The sequence below is a fragment of the Miniopterus schreibersii genome, assembly GCF_964146895.1.
Source record: "Miniopterus schreibersii genome assembly, chromosome: 2".
NCBI lineage: Eukaryota > Metazoa > Chordata > Mammalia > Chiroptera > Miniopteridae > Miniopterus > Miniopterus schreibersii.
Genome location: NC_138102.1, coordinates 98382251 through 98401689, shown reverse-complemented (window position 1 = coordinate 98401689; position 19439 = coordinate 98382251). Strand labels below are relative to the sequence as shown.

General features: G+C 38.9%; 1 protein-coding gene across 1 annotated transcript in view; it reads left to right on the top strand.

Moving 5' to 3' along the window:
* The window catches only part of RXFP2 (relaxin family peptide receptor 2), a gene marked incomplete at both ends in the record, with an annotated part of 56098 nt that extends 36782 nt beyond the window's left edge, over window positions 1–19316 (top strand). The window contains 10 exons of the mRNA XM_081125904.1: window positions 306–377; window positions 2081–2152; window positions 3592–3663; window positions 7290–7361; window positions 7468–7539; window positions 9433–9504; window positions 12050–12279; window positions 12885–13295; window positions 16372–16590; window positions 19057–19316. Of these exons, the coding sequence (XP_080982030.1) occupies window positions 306–377; window positions 2081–2152; window positions 3592–3663; window positions 7290–7361; window positions 7468–7539; window positions 9433–9504; window positions 12050–12279; window positions 12885–13295; window positions 16372–16590; window positions 19057–19316 (1552 nt within the window). The remainder of the gene's footprint in view (window positions 1–305; window positions 378–2080; window positions 2153–3591; window positions 3664–7289; window positions 7362–7467; window positions 7540–9432; window positions 9505–12049; window positions 12280–12884; window positions 13296–16371; window positions 16591–19056) is intronic.
* Window positions 19317–19439: the final 123 nt, after the last annotated feature.

Here is a 19439-nt window from a genome sequence, read left to right as displayed (position 1 = left end):
TATATGTCATACTGATGCATTCATAGTTTCTTTGACATCTGTCTCCTTTTCTGTGCCACGCACATATCTAGATAGCATTTTGAATAGGAAGTTATGTTTAGAGTCTTCATCCTAATAAAACTATTTTAGCATGCAAGTTTCCATGTTATAAAAATAGTAAAAATACTGCTCTTAAAGTGGCATATCATTGTTTCTTTTTTAAAGTTTTATTTATTTAACTTAAGTATAGTTAGTATATAATACTATATTGGTTTTACCAGTCCCAGGTGTACAACATTAATTAACATCTTTTTTTGTGTTTAAAGGTCTATGGTTAATAACTATTTAGAAGCTCTTCCCAAGCAGATGTGTGCCCAAATGCCTCAACTTAACTGGATGTGAGTATTCATGTAGGCATTAGTTTGTTATTTGCACAGATCGAGGAAACTAGCCCTAAAGTTAATTCACAATTACATAAAAATCTATCTGGGCTTTTCTTTCCAAAACTAAAATCTGATCCTATTACTTTCTGATTTAAAAATCTTTTGAGAATTGCAGTGGGTGTGAGGGTAAAGTTCACACTTTCCCCTTGAGCACCTGGGACCCATCTTTTTCTCTCCTTCACCCCATTTGGTCTCTTTCCCTGCCCCTCTCCTTACATGCCTTCCTTTCAGATGCACCAACAGTCACTTCCCTCAGCAAACATTATTCCTTTCACTTGTAAAGTCTGGCTCCTTTATTCTTTTGGTTAACTCCAACTTCCTTCAAAAGTTCTCTTAAACATCACCTCTTAAACATCACCTCTTAAAAAGCTAATTTGACAGACCAACCTATTTCAGTAGCTGCCTCTGTGCTCCGTGTATGCCAAGAACAGACTTCCACTATGCCACCCAGTTTCTACCTTGCACACCTACCTCACAGTACTAGAACCACTGGTTTACTGTGCATCCCCTACCCATTTAGAAATTTTATGAGGGCAGAAACCCACCTATGATTAGCACAGTGATCAGCACGTAATAGGTGCTCAGTAAAACTTAGTTAAATGAAAGTGCTAAACTATTTCCATTCTTTGTTAACTTTTAACCAATACTTGTTTAAACATTCATTTAAATTCCTTCATGGCTTCACCATTATTACCCACCAATCTCTGTCACATTTATCCTCAGGGTCTCCTGAGATAGGCAGCATGGTCACAGGCAGCTGTTTCCTTACCTGGGAAAATTCCCTAGAACTCTTCTCACATCAAAACAGAGGAATCAATGCCCACACAAGATGATACAATTTCGTACCTAAGCTATCGATTCTCCCTGAACTGGCCTCAGAATTACTTGTGACAACACTATTAGGTGGCCTTGTGTATACTTACTGACTTTAGTTTTTGTATTTATTTATATACCTTCTATCAAAAGGCAAAAGGCATAAAGGGCTCACTGAGGCATGGTAGAAAGAGTAGCCACTCCACATCCTGCAGATCAGGATGCATATGCTGACTCTGGTGTTCAGGATTGGGAAGACAGCTTGGGCCTGAGTTTCTCCTTCAGCCAAATACAGACAATTGCAGAATGTAAGATCTATTACACCATGGTTAAATGTCTAAGCTTTACAGTCAGACAGATATGGGTTAAAAGGGCAGTTCTACCACTTACTATCTGTGGGACCAGAAGAAAAGTGAATTTTTGAGAAACTCAGGTTCCTTGCATGTGACATGGTGGGGAGGGGTTGAAAATACCAGCTTATGTACTCAGAACAGTACCTGAAAACATTTATTAAAAACAGTACATTTATTAAAAGTGCAATAAATGGTAGCTACCACTCTTATGGGGGTAATATTAGGGTAATGAATAGTATGGTATCCAGCATAGACACATACTTACTAAATGTTGGCCTGCCCTTTCCCTTAATTTTTCTAAGTTCTAACATCAATTGAAAAGGGAAAAGTAACATAATATGAATTATACTAACCCTGTAATAATTAGGAGGGAAGCAGGAAAATTGGAACAAAGTAAAAATAAAGCTCAGAACAGTTGTATCAACAAATAGTGCCTCTAGACATACAATTTGTGCAAAAACATTAAAAATATTTTTCCTCCATGCCTTTTAGGGATTTGGAAGGCAATGGAATAAAATATCTTACTAATTCCACCTTCCTGTCGTGTGATGCACTCACTGTGCTGTAAGTATGCAATGGACTTTGGTAAATGAGGGGATACCCAATAGATTTGAAAATCAAAAGAAAATATTGACAGGGAATTTTAAAGTAGTGTCTTATTTACAGACTGGGTCTGAAACTGCAGTATTAGAAAATGCACAGGTGGTTGGATTGGTTTTGAAAGGGGTCTAAGCCTTACCTTTAGCTGCCACCATGAAGGTCTTCAGCTGCTCTCCTTGTTTTCAAGGACAGTCACTATTTCTGTGCATCCTCAGCTGAACTGGTACCTAAACCCATGTTTTCAGAAATGAGATAATGTATGTGAAAGTGGTTAGCTAGCCAGTGATTATTACTTCCAGTGACACTTATTACGTGATGTCTCTCTCTCTAAAAAAAAAAAAAAAGATTAATTCTAAAGAGAAAAACATCTAATGTGTTTCGATAAGCCAAAGACTCTGATTGGTGATTCTGATTGCCAACAATGTTTTTTATGGGGGCTGGAAGGCAGATGGGTTGATTAATTACACATTTGCACTGGAAAACTTAAAATCACTTGTATTTTGTTTTTGTTTTAATCATAGTTTTCCATATAAAGTAAACACTTAGTAATATTGGCTGGTTGGATGGATGGGTGATTGGAAAAGAAAAGTTGGAGTCTATCCATTTGTAGTAGCCTAACCACTTTTCTCCAACAAATGAAGAGCTAATACTATTGCCAGGTTGCACATTTATCAATCAGATTGCAGATAAGCATGTTTAATGAGAAAAGAGGCTATCCCACTCAGGAGATGCAAAGAGTGTATTCCTTTTCTCATGGATAATGAGACAGAACACTGGAAAACTAAACAAAGTACATCAACGCCTTCTACTTTATAGCTTTACTCAGCTTTTGAATCATTTTCATATTCATTATCTCTCTGCACCTCTGTAACGTAGGTGGCGGCTGACCCCACTTCCTGCCATTTCTCTTAAAGGATTCCATTTATAGACAAAGGGAATATAAAACCACTGTGACCCAACCAAATGTAAAATTTGACTGTGGCCCCAGAAACTACTACGAGGTTGGTTCAAGCTTTGGTCTTTATGGCCTTCTCCTAAGGAACGTGCCTTACGCAAGAGTCATCTCAAAGCCTTCTGGAGAATTATTAACAAAGTCCAAATCTGATATTAGTTGTGTGTATTTGGGAAAGAAACACTTTCTAAAATAATGAAAATCCAAACAAAGTGCAGCTTTATAGACCTCGCTTAGCACCTCAAAATACGTATGACAAACATTTCCTAGAGGGGACATGTGGACATCCTCAGTGAGAAAGTTCAGCCTTATTTCCACACCAGAACCCACCTCTCTTTGAGTTTTCAAAGGAGGCTTAGGGAATTCCACCTGGATCAATGGCTGTCCCAAAGAGAACTGGTTACTGCAGCAGACACAAACCAACAGTGCTGACTCTCACCATGTCTTACAGGTTTCTGCCTAGAAATCAAATTGATTTTGTTCCAGAGAAGACATTTTCTTCATTAAAAAATTTAGGAGAACTGTAAGTAGCATTGTCTACTAGGAAAATATGATTGCTTCTTCCAAGATGATAAATTTAATTGACTAGTGAGACTGCTTTTCCACTAGTAGCAATCAAAATCCTGTAGACTACTGGAGATTCAAATTCCATTAAGAAAACCAACATTATCCTAAAGTCAAAAGCAAATTAAAATTAGACATGAGCTTAATATGGATTTAGCTTATTCTAATTTCCCTGCCTGTTTTTTTTTTTTTTTTGAGTGATTTGATACATATGTGTGCTTGGGAGTAAATGAATTTTTGTAGCTCCTTAAACCCAGGGATCGTTATCTCTAAAGGCTAAAGTATTGTTAAGTCTCAATAAATGCTTGCTGAATGAATAACTGACTAACTGAAATAATATTAACTAATTATAACTAAATAAAGGGATGAAGATGCTTGTTATTTCTTGAGAAATTATGACTTCCAGAGTAGATGAAACAAACACTGAAGTCGGGAATGAGGCTTAAGTTCATTGAAAAATATTTAGAGAGCTCATGGACCTTTTCCTGTTCAAACACATAAGTTTTGTAGATCTATGCCTTTGAAAAAGCACCTGTATTGCTATTAATTCATTGTCACCCACATAGTTGTGTATCATTGGAAGTTAAAATTATATTATATTACAAATAGTAGCAATTAGGGTAGAGAGCTCCTACCCTCTGATTTGAGGTTTAAAAATGGAAATTAATTTCTTAATTAACCTCTCCTTCATTCTTTATACCTTTTTTTGACATCCAGAAAAGACTGGGGAAAATAACTCAGTAAGAATAATATGAAAGCCATGGCCAGTGTAGCTCAGTTGGTAGGAGTGTCGTCCCATACACCAAAAGGTCACAGGTTCAATTCCCAGTCAGAGCACATACCTGGGTTGCGGGTTCGATCCCTTGTCAGGGCACGTACAGAAGACAACCGATCAATGATTCTCTTTCACATCAATTTCTCTCTCTCTAAAAAGATTAATTTGAAGAATAGTTCATTAATAATTAAGACACTTTAATCTAATTCAAGAGTAACATAAGCCATAAATATTTATTAAGTGCCTATTGTGTGCAAGGCACTACATTAGAACAAAAAATATCATTTTATGGCAAAAAATTAAGGGTAGCTCACTTAGAAAAGTTCACTCATTTCTTGAAGGGGCGCTCTTGATCAGATCTTGGGGGATGGACATGGATTTGGGTAATCGGTTGGAGAGGAGGAGCAGTTTAGGGCAAACAGGTGTGGGTTTTATATACAAACTTCAGGAAACTGGTATGGAGTCCACATTTTGAAAAATTTCCTAATTTTCCCCTTCCTCTTATCCTATACTTAGGCAGAGCCACCTCCTGCCCCCAAATAAAAGAGCTCAATTAAGAGACACTAGCTTGCTTCTTTAAGGCCACCAATAATAATCTGTTTCAATCCACATAGCATCATTAAGATAAAAGAAATTTAGAAATTAATAGAATTAACTTGAACAAGGTATTTATATTTCTTGAGTTTACAAAAATGATAGATGATTTTACTTTGCCTTCAGCACACCAAACCCCTCCTGGAGAGGAATACACATGCTTATGTGAAGCCACTGAAGTCCTTTCCCCCCAAAAGACTGCCCTTTCTTTTTCAGTGTAACACTTTGCAAGATGTTTCTAGGTGTATGAGATCACCATCATCTTGCTCAGTTGTCAGGTTCCCTGACCCATGCACACCTGTGGCTTTGCTTCTGTGCCATGACGCAGGTGAACCCCTCCCACCAAAAGCCCCAGGTCAGAATTCCCAGCTGGCAGGACCTCTACACTTGGATGTCATCACAGCCCCTCAAGAGCAATCTGTTAAAATTAAATTTACAAACAACCCTTACCCCACTGCCAGTTTCTTCCCCTAGACTTGCTGTCTTAGTTGCATCAGCATCCTCCTGGCAACCAGGCTCAAAGACTGCGCCCTTTCCCTCTAACTCTCTTTACACTTCATATCCTACAGACCGTAAGCCCTGTCAGTGCCTTTCCTTGAACCTCATCAGCTGCTCCAGGGTGAAAACCTCCTGCCAGTTCCCCCCTCTGACTCTGGCTTCTCAGTCTATCTTTCATGCTTCTGACAGACTTATATCATCCCATAACCCAAAGCATATTATGACACTGTCCTGCTTAATATCCTCCCTCCTTGTTGCATGCTGTTCAGCAAAGTCCTTGACACAGTTCTCAAATGTTAATGTTGAAAAGAATCACAGCTCTGGCTTTAAATGCATGGCTCCTCTTCCCCCCAGCCCTGGAACTTCCAATGCGGTAGTTGTAGACAGGCACTAGGGATGTGCTCTTTTTATGAGCATCCTCCTTGATTCTGATGCCCGGACTCTACTCTGGCAGATACTGCCTCAGGAAGTAGTCAAGGCCCTTCCATTTTGTCTGTACGTGCTTTTCCAGACTCCGGTCCTCTCCATCCCATACTTTCTGTCCTCCACCACATTAGACCACTTGCTGACCCCATGAGTTGACTTCTGAGCATCTGTTTCCCTGATCCTGCTTAATTTAACCCTCTGCTATAAAACTGCTCTCCTTTTGTTCCACTTATGAAAACCATCCAGCTTTGTACAGACACTTCCTAATTTCCCAGGACAAGTTCTAGGTCTTCTTCCTTTGTTTCTTATCTGTACTTCTGTAATAGCACTTGTTTCATTCTTTCCTTGTTTTTTAATAGAGCTGTTTGCTCTCATTGTAAGCTTCTTTAGAGAAAGAGCTAAGTCTTAGTTGTAGTTCCCACACATCCACCAGCAGCTCCAAAGCATCAGAAATAGATAAGATCTTTTGTTTCATTCTTAGGCACTTTCACATGCCTTGCATTAACATCTTCTCTGGCTCAGAAGGATATTTTGGACCCTTAAAAATTCCTGATTCCTTCTGATCCCAACAAATCTCTTTTCCTCATTCTGAAGAAATACTTCCCTATGATTCTTTTTGGATCAGGCAGTCTTATTATATTTAGTTCTAAATTCTCAATGTCTTATAAAAAATAGTACCATATAAAAATAGATGAAAAATGTTTTAAGATTATCTGGATATAGTGTATATAAGAATGCTATCTTAATTGGAATTTAAAATAAATAGAAGACATAGGTCTTGACCTCAGAAAGCTTATAGTTGAATAAACATGATACCACTTGTTCAAGATTATCTGGATATAGTGTATACAAGAATGCTATCTTAATTGGAATTTAAAATAAATAGAAGACATAAGTCTTGACCTCAGAAAGCTTATAGTTGAATAAACATGATACCACAAATATGAACTAAGTAGGATTACAAAACGGTGAATTGCCAAAGTGTACAGAGTACCTAAAACAGAGGAAATTAACTAAAATAGGTACTGAAGCCAGGTTGGGAATGGTTGGAAAGGAGCTGAGAGGAAATTCCAGACAGGAACTGGTTGAGCAAAATGTCACATGTCTTAAAGTGATGGAAAACATATCCATTTGGCCAACTCTGCAGGCCTGGTTGTATAACAAGTTATCAGGTTGGTTACATTGAATCATATTCTCTATTACGTCAAGTGGGATGATGAAACTTGTGAGGAGTAATAACCATGTCATTTATTTCCAATGTAACTGCTTTGGATTTTCACTGTCACCAACAGGGACCTGTCTAGCAATATGATAAAGGAGCTACCAGCCCACATTTTTAAAGACCTGAAGCTTCTACAAAAACTGTAAGTTCTTCCTGCCAACACCATCAGATTTAAATGGCTACATCTTAAGCTTCCAAAAAAATAACATCCTGATGCTTCCTTCCTTCTTTCCTCTAATGGAACAAAGGAACCTGTCGTCCAACCCTCTCTTGTATCTCCACAAGAACCAGTTTGAAAGTCTTAAACAACTTCAGTCTCTGTAAGTGAAATATGACAGTATGCTGACTATTACTTTAGTGAAGATGTGTACTTCACTTAGAAACACATCTGATTCATATGGGAAAGCTTATCCTCTAGTTTTCAGAGAGAATTAAATTTGCAATTGTTTTGTTATTAAACCTTTGGTGAAGAACAAATTATGGAAGACTCGCTGCTTCTCCCCTTACCCCTTTCCTATAGCAATCAGCTTGCTATCAGTCCACAGAACATGCTTTCTACTTTTCAATCAGTGCAGGAAAAAGTTATGGCACAAAAATGAACAGTCAGACAATTTCATTCAGTATTTTAAAATTTCAAACATATTAGGCTGCAAATGGTGTCAAGAACTCTGCCAGTTATCCTTTGTTTTTACACAGAGATGTACCGTGTTACGCAGTCTCAGCCTAAAGCCTTTCTTCATTTAATTCCAAAGACCAAAACTTAATGTCACATTTTATTCTTGCTAAATAGCTTTCTATTGAAAATGAGTGCAAAATTTAGGTTCTCCCTCAACAGGTGTTAGTGAACATCCACTGATATAAAGGGCTTGGTTGTTGCTCTCAAGAAGCTAGAATATTAAAAACCAAAAAATATAAATAATGCATTGTTTTTAAATATAAGAACAGACAGAATGTGCACAAAGTGACTCTTCCTTTCACTCACCACATACTGGATTCTGAAAGACAAAATATCAAGTTACCAAGCCATGCCTTTCTAAAAGTCAATGTTGTAACTCTTTACTCCAAACTTTTCTGTCTACATTTCTTTTATTTCTTTGTTGTCTCATTTTTTTCTAAAGGTTAATTTACATATGTATTTCACATTTATTGACCACCAACTTATTTGTTATACTTCTTGTCTTAGGCTCTTTTGGAAACTATAGGCTATTATTTAAATAATCACACAACCCATGCAAAGCTAAAACTGCGATAAATTCAGGAGAAAGCTAGAGAGCAAAAGAAAGAAGAGGGGGAAATATTTTTAAAAGAGCTCAAGCATTTCCTGCAGGAGGGGCCCAGTGAGGACTCAGTAGCATCATTGCTCCTCTAAGCTTTGTTTCTGATGACCAAAGGGCAAGGCGGTTCCTCTGTGAAGGACTCAGTGGGTAAAGGACCATGTCCAGAAATCCTTATTCAGATTAGTCAAAAAGAAATGGAGTGAGAATCAAACACCTTTCACAGTAAACCTTAAAAGTGAAAGTCTGCTGTCATTTTAGATTGTCTTCTCTCCATCTATGGTTCCTGAGAACAGGCACACTCCCTTAATTCATGCCATCCCAGAGAGGTCTTCAAGAACCCATATTTGAAGAAGCAGCTGGATAAATGAGGAGTAGAACAGTTATCACCAGAGCCCTCTGAGGACATCTGGGGCTGGAAGAATTAAAGGATTATGCTTTCCATATGTCTTAGGAAACAATTGCCCTGAATTAGAGCTCCTCTTACTGCTTCCCCGATTTCCCCCATACAGACACATAGGCCAGGAAAAAAATGACTGTATTTAAATTCAGATTCTCACAAACACACTTATCGATGTCCTCTGTTTGGACATAGCAGCTCTTGTCAGAAACCCTCTAACCACATGCCATGATTTCTAAAATCAAAGGCCTGAGCCATTGCATAATCCTGAAAATCACCACTGCAGTTTTTAAACCAAAGAAATGAATGACAGTGTTTTATTAGAATGTAATCTGCATAGGAAATGACAAAACGAACTCCTATGTACCGGAGGCATAAAAAGAAATGGAAATTTTCTAAGATAGCTTACTGTGAAATGCTCATCCTACTTTGAATTGGTAACATAAGGTTTTGAAAAGTGATATTTAGGAAGGACAAAGAATGCAATTACTAAAAAGTGAAACCTGAAAAACATGAAACCTTTTGTGCCTGTATTCCAGAGACCTGGAAAGGATAGAGATTCCAAATATAAACACACGAATGTTCCAGCCCATGAGGAATCTTTCTCACATGTATGTATGTACAAAAGAATAGAAAAGACTGCATGGTGGAATGTCACAAACTGTCTCATGTGTCACTGCAATGTGTTTTTTTGTGCAAGAAAAGTCTTTTTATTGAGAACTTTTTAATTTTGTCACCTTTGGTCCCTGTTCAAATAGAATTCAATATTATGATGCGCCGACATGAATGACACTTCTCTCTGGAAACACGCTGTTTATCCAATTGAGGCCCAATAAGAGATCAGGGTACCAGAGTGCCACACATTACACAAGATGAAGTCACTGGCTCAATGGTACTCAGGAGACCTGGGAACATTAATTCACCTCTCATGAGTGAGCAGTCGCTGCTCTAAGATTTGAGCCCTTAGGAAGAAAGGTGCTTATATAAATTCCAGGTGTTGTTTCTGTTACTAAGTGCACTTCAAAATGGAGGTAATTAATCTTTATAGTAGTTTTTGATAAGTCACTTGAATATATTTGACTAAAGTGCACTATGTAAGTTGTGTTAATATATGTTTATGACATGATTATTTCTTATCGACTGTGTAATCTCTTTGTTCATGATTTTAAAAATTAACCATTGTTATTCACAACAATAGGGAGAATTCGAAGTAAGCTAACAAGTTGGGTGCAGCAAGTGGCTGAAATGGTTGGTGTGAAGGTGCTGTTTTGGGAAAACGTTTTGTGTGTGTCTGTGCCGTAGGTGTAAATTACTACTGGACAAGTGTTTGATGTGTACTGTGTGGTTTTCACAACTTTTCTTTCTGTGGCACCAGTAGATAAATACTTAAGGAGGCTATCATTTCCTTGTTGCAGGCAGAATGTGAGGTCTTGGAAGAGAGAAACTCAATCTTTTTAGAACTTGAGAGAACCTTAGGTTGAGGTCAAGAGGACCCAACAACTAACAGAAAATATGTTAACTTAGGTCCCTACTAAGTGCCCTAGTTCTTCTTTCATCTTCCTTGCCCACACTTACTGAAATACCTTCACCCCCATAACCCCATGGAGCTTCCATCTGCCAAGCAGTGCCCCAGTCACAGTGGGAAGAGAGGCTGAACCACTGAGAAACCCTAGCTGGCTCTACCTGAAGACAGTGGATATAATTCCTGAAAGAACCAAGAGGTCAAGTGCATACCAGGGACTCCAGGGAAGGAGGGGAAAACAAGAGTTATAAGTCAAGTTTCTTAAATTGGGTAGATGATATGGGGAAGCTAGACTGTAAGCTGCCCAGGGGCAGGAATTGCCTCCAATTTTTCTACCTGACATCCCAGCACTAAATTACACATCATTCATTAGTTCATCTAAGAAGTGCTTGCTGAATAATTCCCATGTGTCAGGCACTGTTCGAGATCTGAGCACACAGTCTGACCAGGAGAGACAAGTGTCTGCCCTATGGAGCTTTCATGGAGCTTTCAGAACCAGAAACAAACATGTAGACAAACAAATAGTTAATAAATATTCTGAAGACAATTACGGCAAGATGAAGGGATAGAGAGAGGACATTGATGGTCCACAGAGAAGTCAGAGGATGTAACATTCTAGTGGACCTTAGTGGAGGGAGAGAGCAGCCCTGAATATCTGAGGGAAGAGGGAAGAATCTTTCAGGCAGAGGGAAAAGCAAAAACATCAAACTGAGAAGGGGGTGAGCTGACTCATCTGGGGATTAGAAGGTCGGTGCATCTGGGCGGAGCGAGGCAGGAAGCCAAAGGGGCAAAGCGGGTCATGGTAGGCCTTGAAGCTGTGGCAAAGTCAAGCTTTGTTTAACTTGCTGGCCTACCAACTGGCTGGGGAGGGAAATGAAAAGATTTAGAAGAAAAGAGATGAACTAAAAGAGGTGGTAAAAAAAATACAAAAATAGAATGAGTTTTATGGGAGAAAATCCTAAGCACACAGGTTTGGAGAATGGCAATAAGCCAGACGACCTCCCCAATTCAAACGCCTGACATTCCACACACCTGCAGCATAAATAGATTGATCACAAACAAATCTGTTTTCCTCTAGAGATTAAATCTTTCTAGTCCCTGGGGAGAAATCTGTGTTTCAGGCAGCTGTTTTTCCTTCTAGCTCCAGTGAGAATGAGTTTTCCTAGTCTCAGAGACTCTCCCTTCCTGCCAGGGATAAGAAGGCTAGTTTGAGTGAGTACACTTAAACTAAACACAAGACAGGAATGCTTTCAGTGAGTTACCATAGGTCCTTTGCATCCCAAACCCAAACCCCTCAATGTCTGCTCAAGATCAACTTAACAATGACAATCTACTTTTTATAACACCCTAGAGAATAATCCAACTTGAAGGAGACTTCACATTCTCATGTCCTACCCTGATTCACCTCAGACAAGCCACAGAATTTGTCTTTTAGGTTCATTTTTAAAAGAAGCACCCTGCCTAGAGTAACATATATTTCATGAAGAACTCTTAAATTACATAATCTCTGTTAAACAAAAACAAACAGGCCTAGTGAAGTTGCATACCTCACAGAGCTGCAGCCCTGACGGGATAGCAAGTGTGGTTTCTGTGTCATTGCTGTAAAGTGACTCTGTTTTTCCCTTTGACTTTAGTTATTTCAAAAACTTTCGATACTGCTCCTATGCTCCCCATGTCCGAATATGTATGCCCTTGACTGACGGCATTTCTTCATTTGAGGACCTCTTGGCTAACAATATTCTCAGAATATGTGTCTGGGTTATAGCTTTCATAACCTGCTTTGGAAATCTTTTTGTCATTGGCATGAGATCTTTCATTAAAGCTGAAAACACGACACACGCTATGTCCATCAAAGTCCTTTGTTGTAAGTATGTTTCTTGTCTACATAGATCCAGGGTATCTTCTGTGATCTGTAAACTACATATATACTGGCCTTCAACCAATGGCACTTAGTTTAAATTATACTTGTCAGGTAATTTTTAAAAGTATGATGGTGCTATTATCTTTGGCTGCTCTCTTCTAGATTGTATGAGTTTTAGGAACCTAGTGCACACTCCTGGGGGTTATGTTTTGGAAATGGGGTAACGAAGCTTAAGAGTGAAGGGATGGATTCTGGAGGACAGGCTGTGGGTTATAAAACTAAATTTTGTTTAACCCTCAATTACAATAACACCCATGCTACTCAAGCCCAGAAAATTATTCCTTTTATTAACTATGTAATATTTGTTTACTGTTTAAAAACTAGCCTCCCCCACAATTACCCTGACTACCTTTTTAAAAAAATTCTAAAACTAAGATGCAGCATGGTATTTAGAAATAGTATCCTTTTTGAAGTCCATTGGATCTAGGTACTGTTGTAGCTGTTTACATTAGTTCGTTTAATAGAGAACGAAGGAAGTAGACCTAATCAGAAAACAAAAACAGAAATGCAAGGAACTGCCAACACGTCCTGTGTCCTTTCCTTAACAGGTGCAGACTGCCTGATGGGTGTTTATTTGTTCTTCGTTGGCTTTTCTGATCTAAAATACCGTGGGCAGTACCAGAAGTATGCGTTGCTGTGGATGGAGAGTTTACAGTGCCGGCTCATGGGTGTCCTGGCCATGCTGTCCACTGAAGTCTCTGTCCTGTTGCTGACATACTTGACTTTGGAGAAGTTTCTGGTCATTGTCTTTCCTTTCAGTAACATTCGTCCTGGAAAATGGCAGGCCTCAGTCATCCTCATTGGTATCTGGATCATGGGATTTTTAATAGCTGTGATTCCCTTTTGGAGGGAAGATTACTTTGGAAACTTTTATGGGAAAAATGGAGTATGTTTCCCACTTTATTATGACCAAACTGAAGATATTGGAAGCAAAGGGTATTCTCTTGGAATTTTCCTAGGTAAATTGTATTTTTCATTTTCTGGACAAATGTAATTTTGATAGAAATACTACAAATTTCAGCAAAGACATATTTATTCATCTCAGAAAGTAAACAAATATAGACAAGACTCTCCCCCTTTTTTAGAAATATATTTTTATTGATTTCAGAGAGAGGAAGGGAGAGGGAGATAGACACATCAATGATGAGAGTCATTGGTTGGCTGCCTCCTGCACACCCCCTACTGTGGATCAAGCCCACAACCCAGGCATGTGCCCTGACTGGGAATTGAACCATGATCCAGCCAGGCAAGACTCTTGCTATGTATTTATAAAAATTTTTATTAAACTTTTAATTATAGAGATTTAGCATGAAGAAACTATACTGTCAGGATCTCTGGATGGCTTTTTTATTACCTCCCAGACCTTTGAGCTGGAGAAATTCTGGGTCACTTAGTTGTCCTCTCACCCTACCAAGTTACTTGAACTCATTTTGTTTCACAGTATAGATTAAGTTAGATAATAATAATAACTCACTTACAGGAGATTATCTTAGTGGAAATTCCAAGAAGGTTCATTGCCTTTGGTAAATGCTGCTGAAAAGTTAACAACATAAAGATACTTCATAAAACTCTTCCCTTTCCCATTTTCTCAGTCTCCCCCCACCCCCTTTTTTTTATTATTTTTTAAAAAAGAAGACCATATATTTTCTGTTACAAATGAAGCTTAGTCCTTTAAGGTAAAAGACCTTTTTTATCATCTAATAGGTATCTCAATTGCTTAAAATTAAAGCCATTCCCAAGTCCTCTCTTTAAGGGAATATTATTTTAATTTCCTCTTCTCATCTTTTCCTCCCATCTAACTAGTCAATAAGCTCTGCTGTCCTTTCTTTTTCCCAAATAATTTTTATCAAAATATGCCTCTGCTTTCTATTTCTTCCAGTCTCTCAAACCACTGCTACCACCTTCCTTTAAAAATCTTATTACCTGAACCCTGAATTACATTAGCCTTGACCAGTCTTTTGTCCTCTGGGCCCTTCTCTCCTATTTGTGTAGTCAGTACCACTGTTACAGCCTCCCTGAGGACTGAAAGAACTGTGTGTCCCTCTGCTCAGAGGCTTTTAATGAAACCTTGCTACTACCAAGGACAAGTTTAAATTAGTCACTTAAAGCCCACCACAAAGTGGCTTTAGCCACTGTTTCCAGCTCTTCACCTATTCCTTCTTCCTCTGAAAAGTAAAACACCCTATTTGCACCATTTTAATAATACTCCTCATATACTATGTTGTTTTATAGCTATTTTTCATGGCTATGCCCCTCCTAAGATATTGTAAGATGTTCCTAGCATAGGTGCAGTCATAGAGAGCTTCCCTCACACAGGCACACATGCACATACTATGTTATGTTATTACCTTACATTACATTATGTTACATTCATTGATCCAACATGAATTTATGAAGCACTTATAGGGCAAGCACTGTTTTGGGTACTGGAGATACAACAGATTGGTCCTCATAGACCTGCAGCCAAAAAGGAGAATGAAGACAAGTAAACACATTCTTACGTCACAGGGTGACAAATGCATGAAGGAGGAATACAACATGTTCTAGAAGCCCCAGATCTGGGAACCAGGGGAGGCTTCCCAGAGGAAATGAATCCAAACTGAGGCCCACAGGAGGAGGCATTAGCTAAGTGAAGGCAGAAGTTATGTTCAGGAAAAGACAGAGGACTTAGAGGCCTAAAGCCAGGGAATAGGCCCAGAGGAAGGGTGAAAAAAGTTCAGATTTATAGTTAAGGTGTGGGTCAGCCAAAAGGGTTTAGCACCTGGGATATATTCTACATTGACTAAAATATTGCCTCTCTCTGTCTCTCTCTCTCCCTCTCTCTCTCTCCCTCTGTGTGTGGGGGGAGTCCTAGAGCCCTTTTCTACTTAAAGAATATAAGAACATACAATGTTTTAAATTAATTTTACATTTTAGAATAAATTAGGTTTAGAGAAAAAGAGATGCAAGGTCAGCACAGTTTCCGTATACCCATCGCCCGGTTTCTCCTGCTGTTACCATCTCACATTCTTATGGTGCCTTCAGAACATGAACTTTGATCCTTTCTGTAAGTCTGTTTTCAGAATTCATACCGGAGGATCATCTTTAACAGTCATTTTATTTTATTCTCAACTTTCTGACAAGAGGCCTAAGATAAATCAATCTTTAAAAATTCTTTTATATGGCTTAATAATGAGATTCCATAAAAAATGAAAAGTTTTGAATAAAAACAACAGAACACTTCCCAGTCTTACATATAGTCTAAGTCAGATGAATATTTTTTAACAACCTTGATATTATATGCAAATTTTATGTTTACCATAAGGTATAAGATGATCACTCTTGGGATTTTTATTATAGCAAGAATATAACAAAGTGACTAAGAAGTCAGCATTACATGATAATCTTCTGAACACATTTAACTCTAAAAGAATAATTCATATAGTTGAATTTTTAATTTTTTTCTTATTTCTGTTTTCCTAAAACTAATCTATAAGGTTTTTAATTTTAGTTTAAATGACTATAAGCAATCTGAAGAAAAATAAATAAAAAATGGTATTATTGTTCTATGCATCTTTTAAAATTTAATACCCCCAAAAAATGAGGAATAATATTTCTGAGGCTATTACCTTCTTGATACTCCAAGGTTATCTTACTCATATTTATAAGATAAAAGAATGGGGTCATACTTATTATGATTATGACAACCCATCACGGCGTTGAATTTGCAGAGAGCTAAAAACAAAAATAGCTCTTTACCTGCTTTAAAAAACTAAAATTTATCTTATGATACCCAGATCCAAATTTCAGAAGTATAGCATTCTTCATAAATGGCTTGTGTATTTGAAATCTCTTTCTGATCTGGCAAAACTGATTTCTTTAGCTTATTCCAGTGTACAGCCTTGACCTAAGGGTTTGGCCGAGTACCACTGAGGTGATACAAAAGAGTGCTTCTTGGGGTTCAGGGAAGGAGGCACCAGTCAGACATCTCAGTAACAGTATTTTCGCTGCTGACATACATTCTTGCGGTGTTAAGAGCTGTGCTTTTCCCGACAGGTGTGAACTTGCTGGCTTTTCTCATCATCGTCTTTTCCTATGGGATCATGTTCTGTTCTATTCAAAAAACAGCCTTGCACACTTCAGAAGTGAGGAGTCACATTGGAAGAGAGGTGGCTGTTGCAAACCGTTTCTTTTTTATTGTGTTCTCTGATGCCATCTGCTGGATTCCTGTGTTTGTAATTAAAATTCTTTCCCTCTTCAGAGTGGAAATACCAGGTCAGTCCCTTCTCTTACTCCCAAGTACACAGTGCCTTCTTATGCCCTTTGTCTGATGAAGTGAGAACACAGTGCTTTACAATTCTCCGTAAATTCTCCATAAATATCTGCAACTTCAATACAAACGGTCATTTCCCTCAGTGCTTTATATTCAGTATTCTATGACAGAAACTGGGCAGTGGTACAATCTAGACAAGAATAATAAAAAACAGGAGGGAGAGAAAAACAATCTTAGTGTCTTGCTTTTACCTGAGCAGGATAATGGTTCTTAACCAAGAGTACATATGTAAAATCAAAATATTCCCAGGGCCTCTGAATTTAGTTCACAGGGACTACGGCCTCTACAGGGGTGCTTTGTAAAAGACCCCCTGTGATTCTGAGGCACATGTCTCCGGTTAAGAACCATGAGTCTATGTCATGGTCCTGGCCAAACGATCGTCACACTGGGCTCTCCAGAGTGTTAGGTGTTCCGTGGAAGGTGCCTCATCCGAGAGGCCAGGTTCCCCACTCCCTCTCCTACTCAACCAGAGAAAATAAACTCCTCATTTGTTAGGACTGTCCTCAAAGCTCGTCCTGGGACCTAGAAGTCATATCCATCTAGGGCCCGCCCGGGCTTTAGCCTAACTCTCTGAAACAGTTTTGGGATCACATTCAACTCTTCATTTCAGCCTTTTGCAAAGCTCCATGGGGCATCTGTCCAGGGCAGGAACTGTATCCTAACCATCTTGGCACACCAGCATCAAGCACTGCTTCACATCTCAGAAGCCCTTATAAAAGGGTGATGACTGTACAAGTAATGACTTACACCCCTCTGGCTTGTGCACAAAGTCCTAAGAGACCTTGTCAAATGGCTGGCTGCAAAAAAGACACATAGCACCCACAGAATCCCCTCAACCTATTAACTTAGTCTCCCAGCATGGCATAGATGTCCCTCGAGCCACAGAAGATGTAGAAGCGAAGATCAGGGCTGACTACTTGGGAGCCTTTGCTGGGTGGCAAGAGCAAAAGCCATAAAAATATGTGAGATTACTGGGGAAAGTCAGTTATATTCGGAGAGCAGAGTTAATTAACTGTTTACTGGTGACAGATGGGACCTTAATGAACAGACTCAGTATAGCACAACTTCCCAAACATTTCAAAGGTTATGTCCTAACATCTCAAATTCAATAGGCCTGAAATGTCCTTTGGCCCCCACTGCTCATGGAATAAGTTCCCAATGCTGGGATTATCGTTATGACTTTTCTTCCTCCTGCCCCACCTTCATATATTTTGTGATCCAGGCCCACTAGAATTATCGGGCTTTTTTTTCTGAACTTCATTTATGTCTTGCCTTTGCTGAAGCTGTTCCCTCCACCTGGATTATACTTTCAACCTGTAAGACTCTAGCCTACAAAACACCCTTCTTACCATCCAAGGTTTAAGCCAAGCACTCCCTCTTCCATGGTACCATCCCAGCCCTCTCCCAAACCACTCCCATCCAACTCCACTGCTGAAATATCCATTCAATTTTGTTTGCAATTCATTTATTAGCCTCATATGAACTACCTCATGTCAGCATTACTTTTAATGTATCCATAAGTGGGGACCTTGCCTTATTTATCTTTCCACAGTATTTTAACATAGTATTATTAAATAAATGCTTGTTCAACTAAAGATGCTCAGCCAGTCCTAAGTTTCCCCTGACAAAGAATTTTTTATGGTATCTTCCCCTAGTATGGTCTACTAGCATTTGTAAGGCTTCCCACAAAAGGAATTCGTTAAGTTTGGAGATGTACTGTTTTTTTGTTTCTCAAATCGTCAGACTCCTTTGTGAATAGGCCAGCAGGGATATGAGGGCAATAAGGCCTCCAGGACTGAAGTTAAGACCAAAGTCCAATCTAACCCTGGACCAAAAGTTCCCTGAACACTATTCTACTGATTAAGAATTATTTCCAGCCTGGCCTGGCATGGCTCAGTGGTTGAGTGTCGACCTAGGATCCAGGAAATCGGGTTTCGATTCTCGGTCAGCGCACATGCCAGGGTGCGGGCTCGATCCCCAGTTGGGGGCATGCAGGAGGCAGCCAATCAGTGACACTCATCATTGATGTTTCTAGCTCTCTCTCTCCCTCTCTTTTCCTCTCTGTGAAATTAATATATATTAAAAAAAAGAAAGAATTATTTCCTCACTTTATTTTTTCTATAAAGAAAGAAAAACATGTTATATATGAATTTATAGTTTATAAAGTATTTTTACATATTTCCTCTCATTTACCCTCACAACAACCTGCAAACTAGCTACTGAAATTCAGAAAAGTTAAATGGTAGAGCCTACAACTTATGGCTCCTATACCCTTCTAACAAAGAGATCTTCAGTACTGTGAGAAAAAACTTGAGGGAAGTAGCCCACTCAAAAATAACGTGGACTACAAAATGCTGTGAAAACATTATGAAAAACTTCTGTTTTTCACACTTTGTTTCCTGTTCCAGGCACAATCACTTCCTGGGTAGTCATTTTTTTCCTGCCAGTGAACAGCGCCTTGAACCCAGTCCTTTACACACTCACCACCAGCCTCTTCAAGGGCAAGCTGAAACAGCGGCTACACAGGCCTCGGAGAACATCGATTTTCCAAACTAAAAAAAACCATTTATCTACATCCATCGTGTGGACAGATGACTCCTCTTCCCTTAAACTTGGGGTTTTGAACAAAATAACTTTTGGAGATAGTATATCAAAACCAATGTCCTAGTAATGGTTGGGGACCACTGGACTTCCAGTGGACTACCTATTAAAAAGTGCTGTATTTGGGAAATGACTCTGCAAACCTTCCTTCTTGGAGAACACAGCAAAACGGCTTCTGATGCTGCGGTCC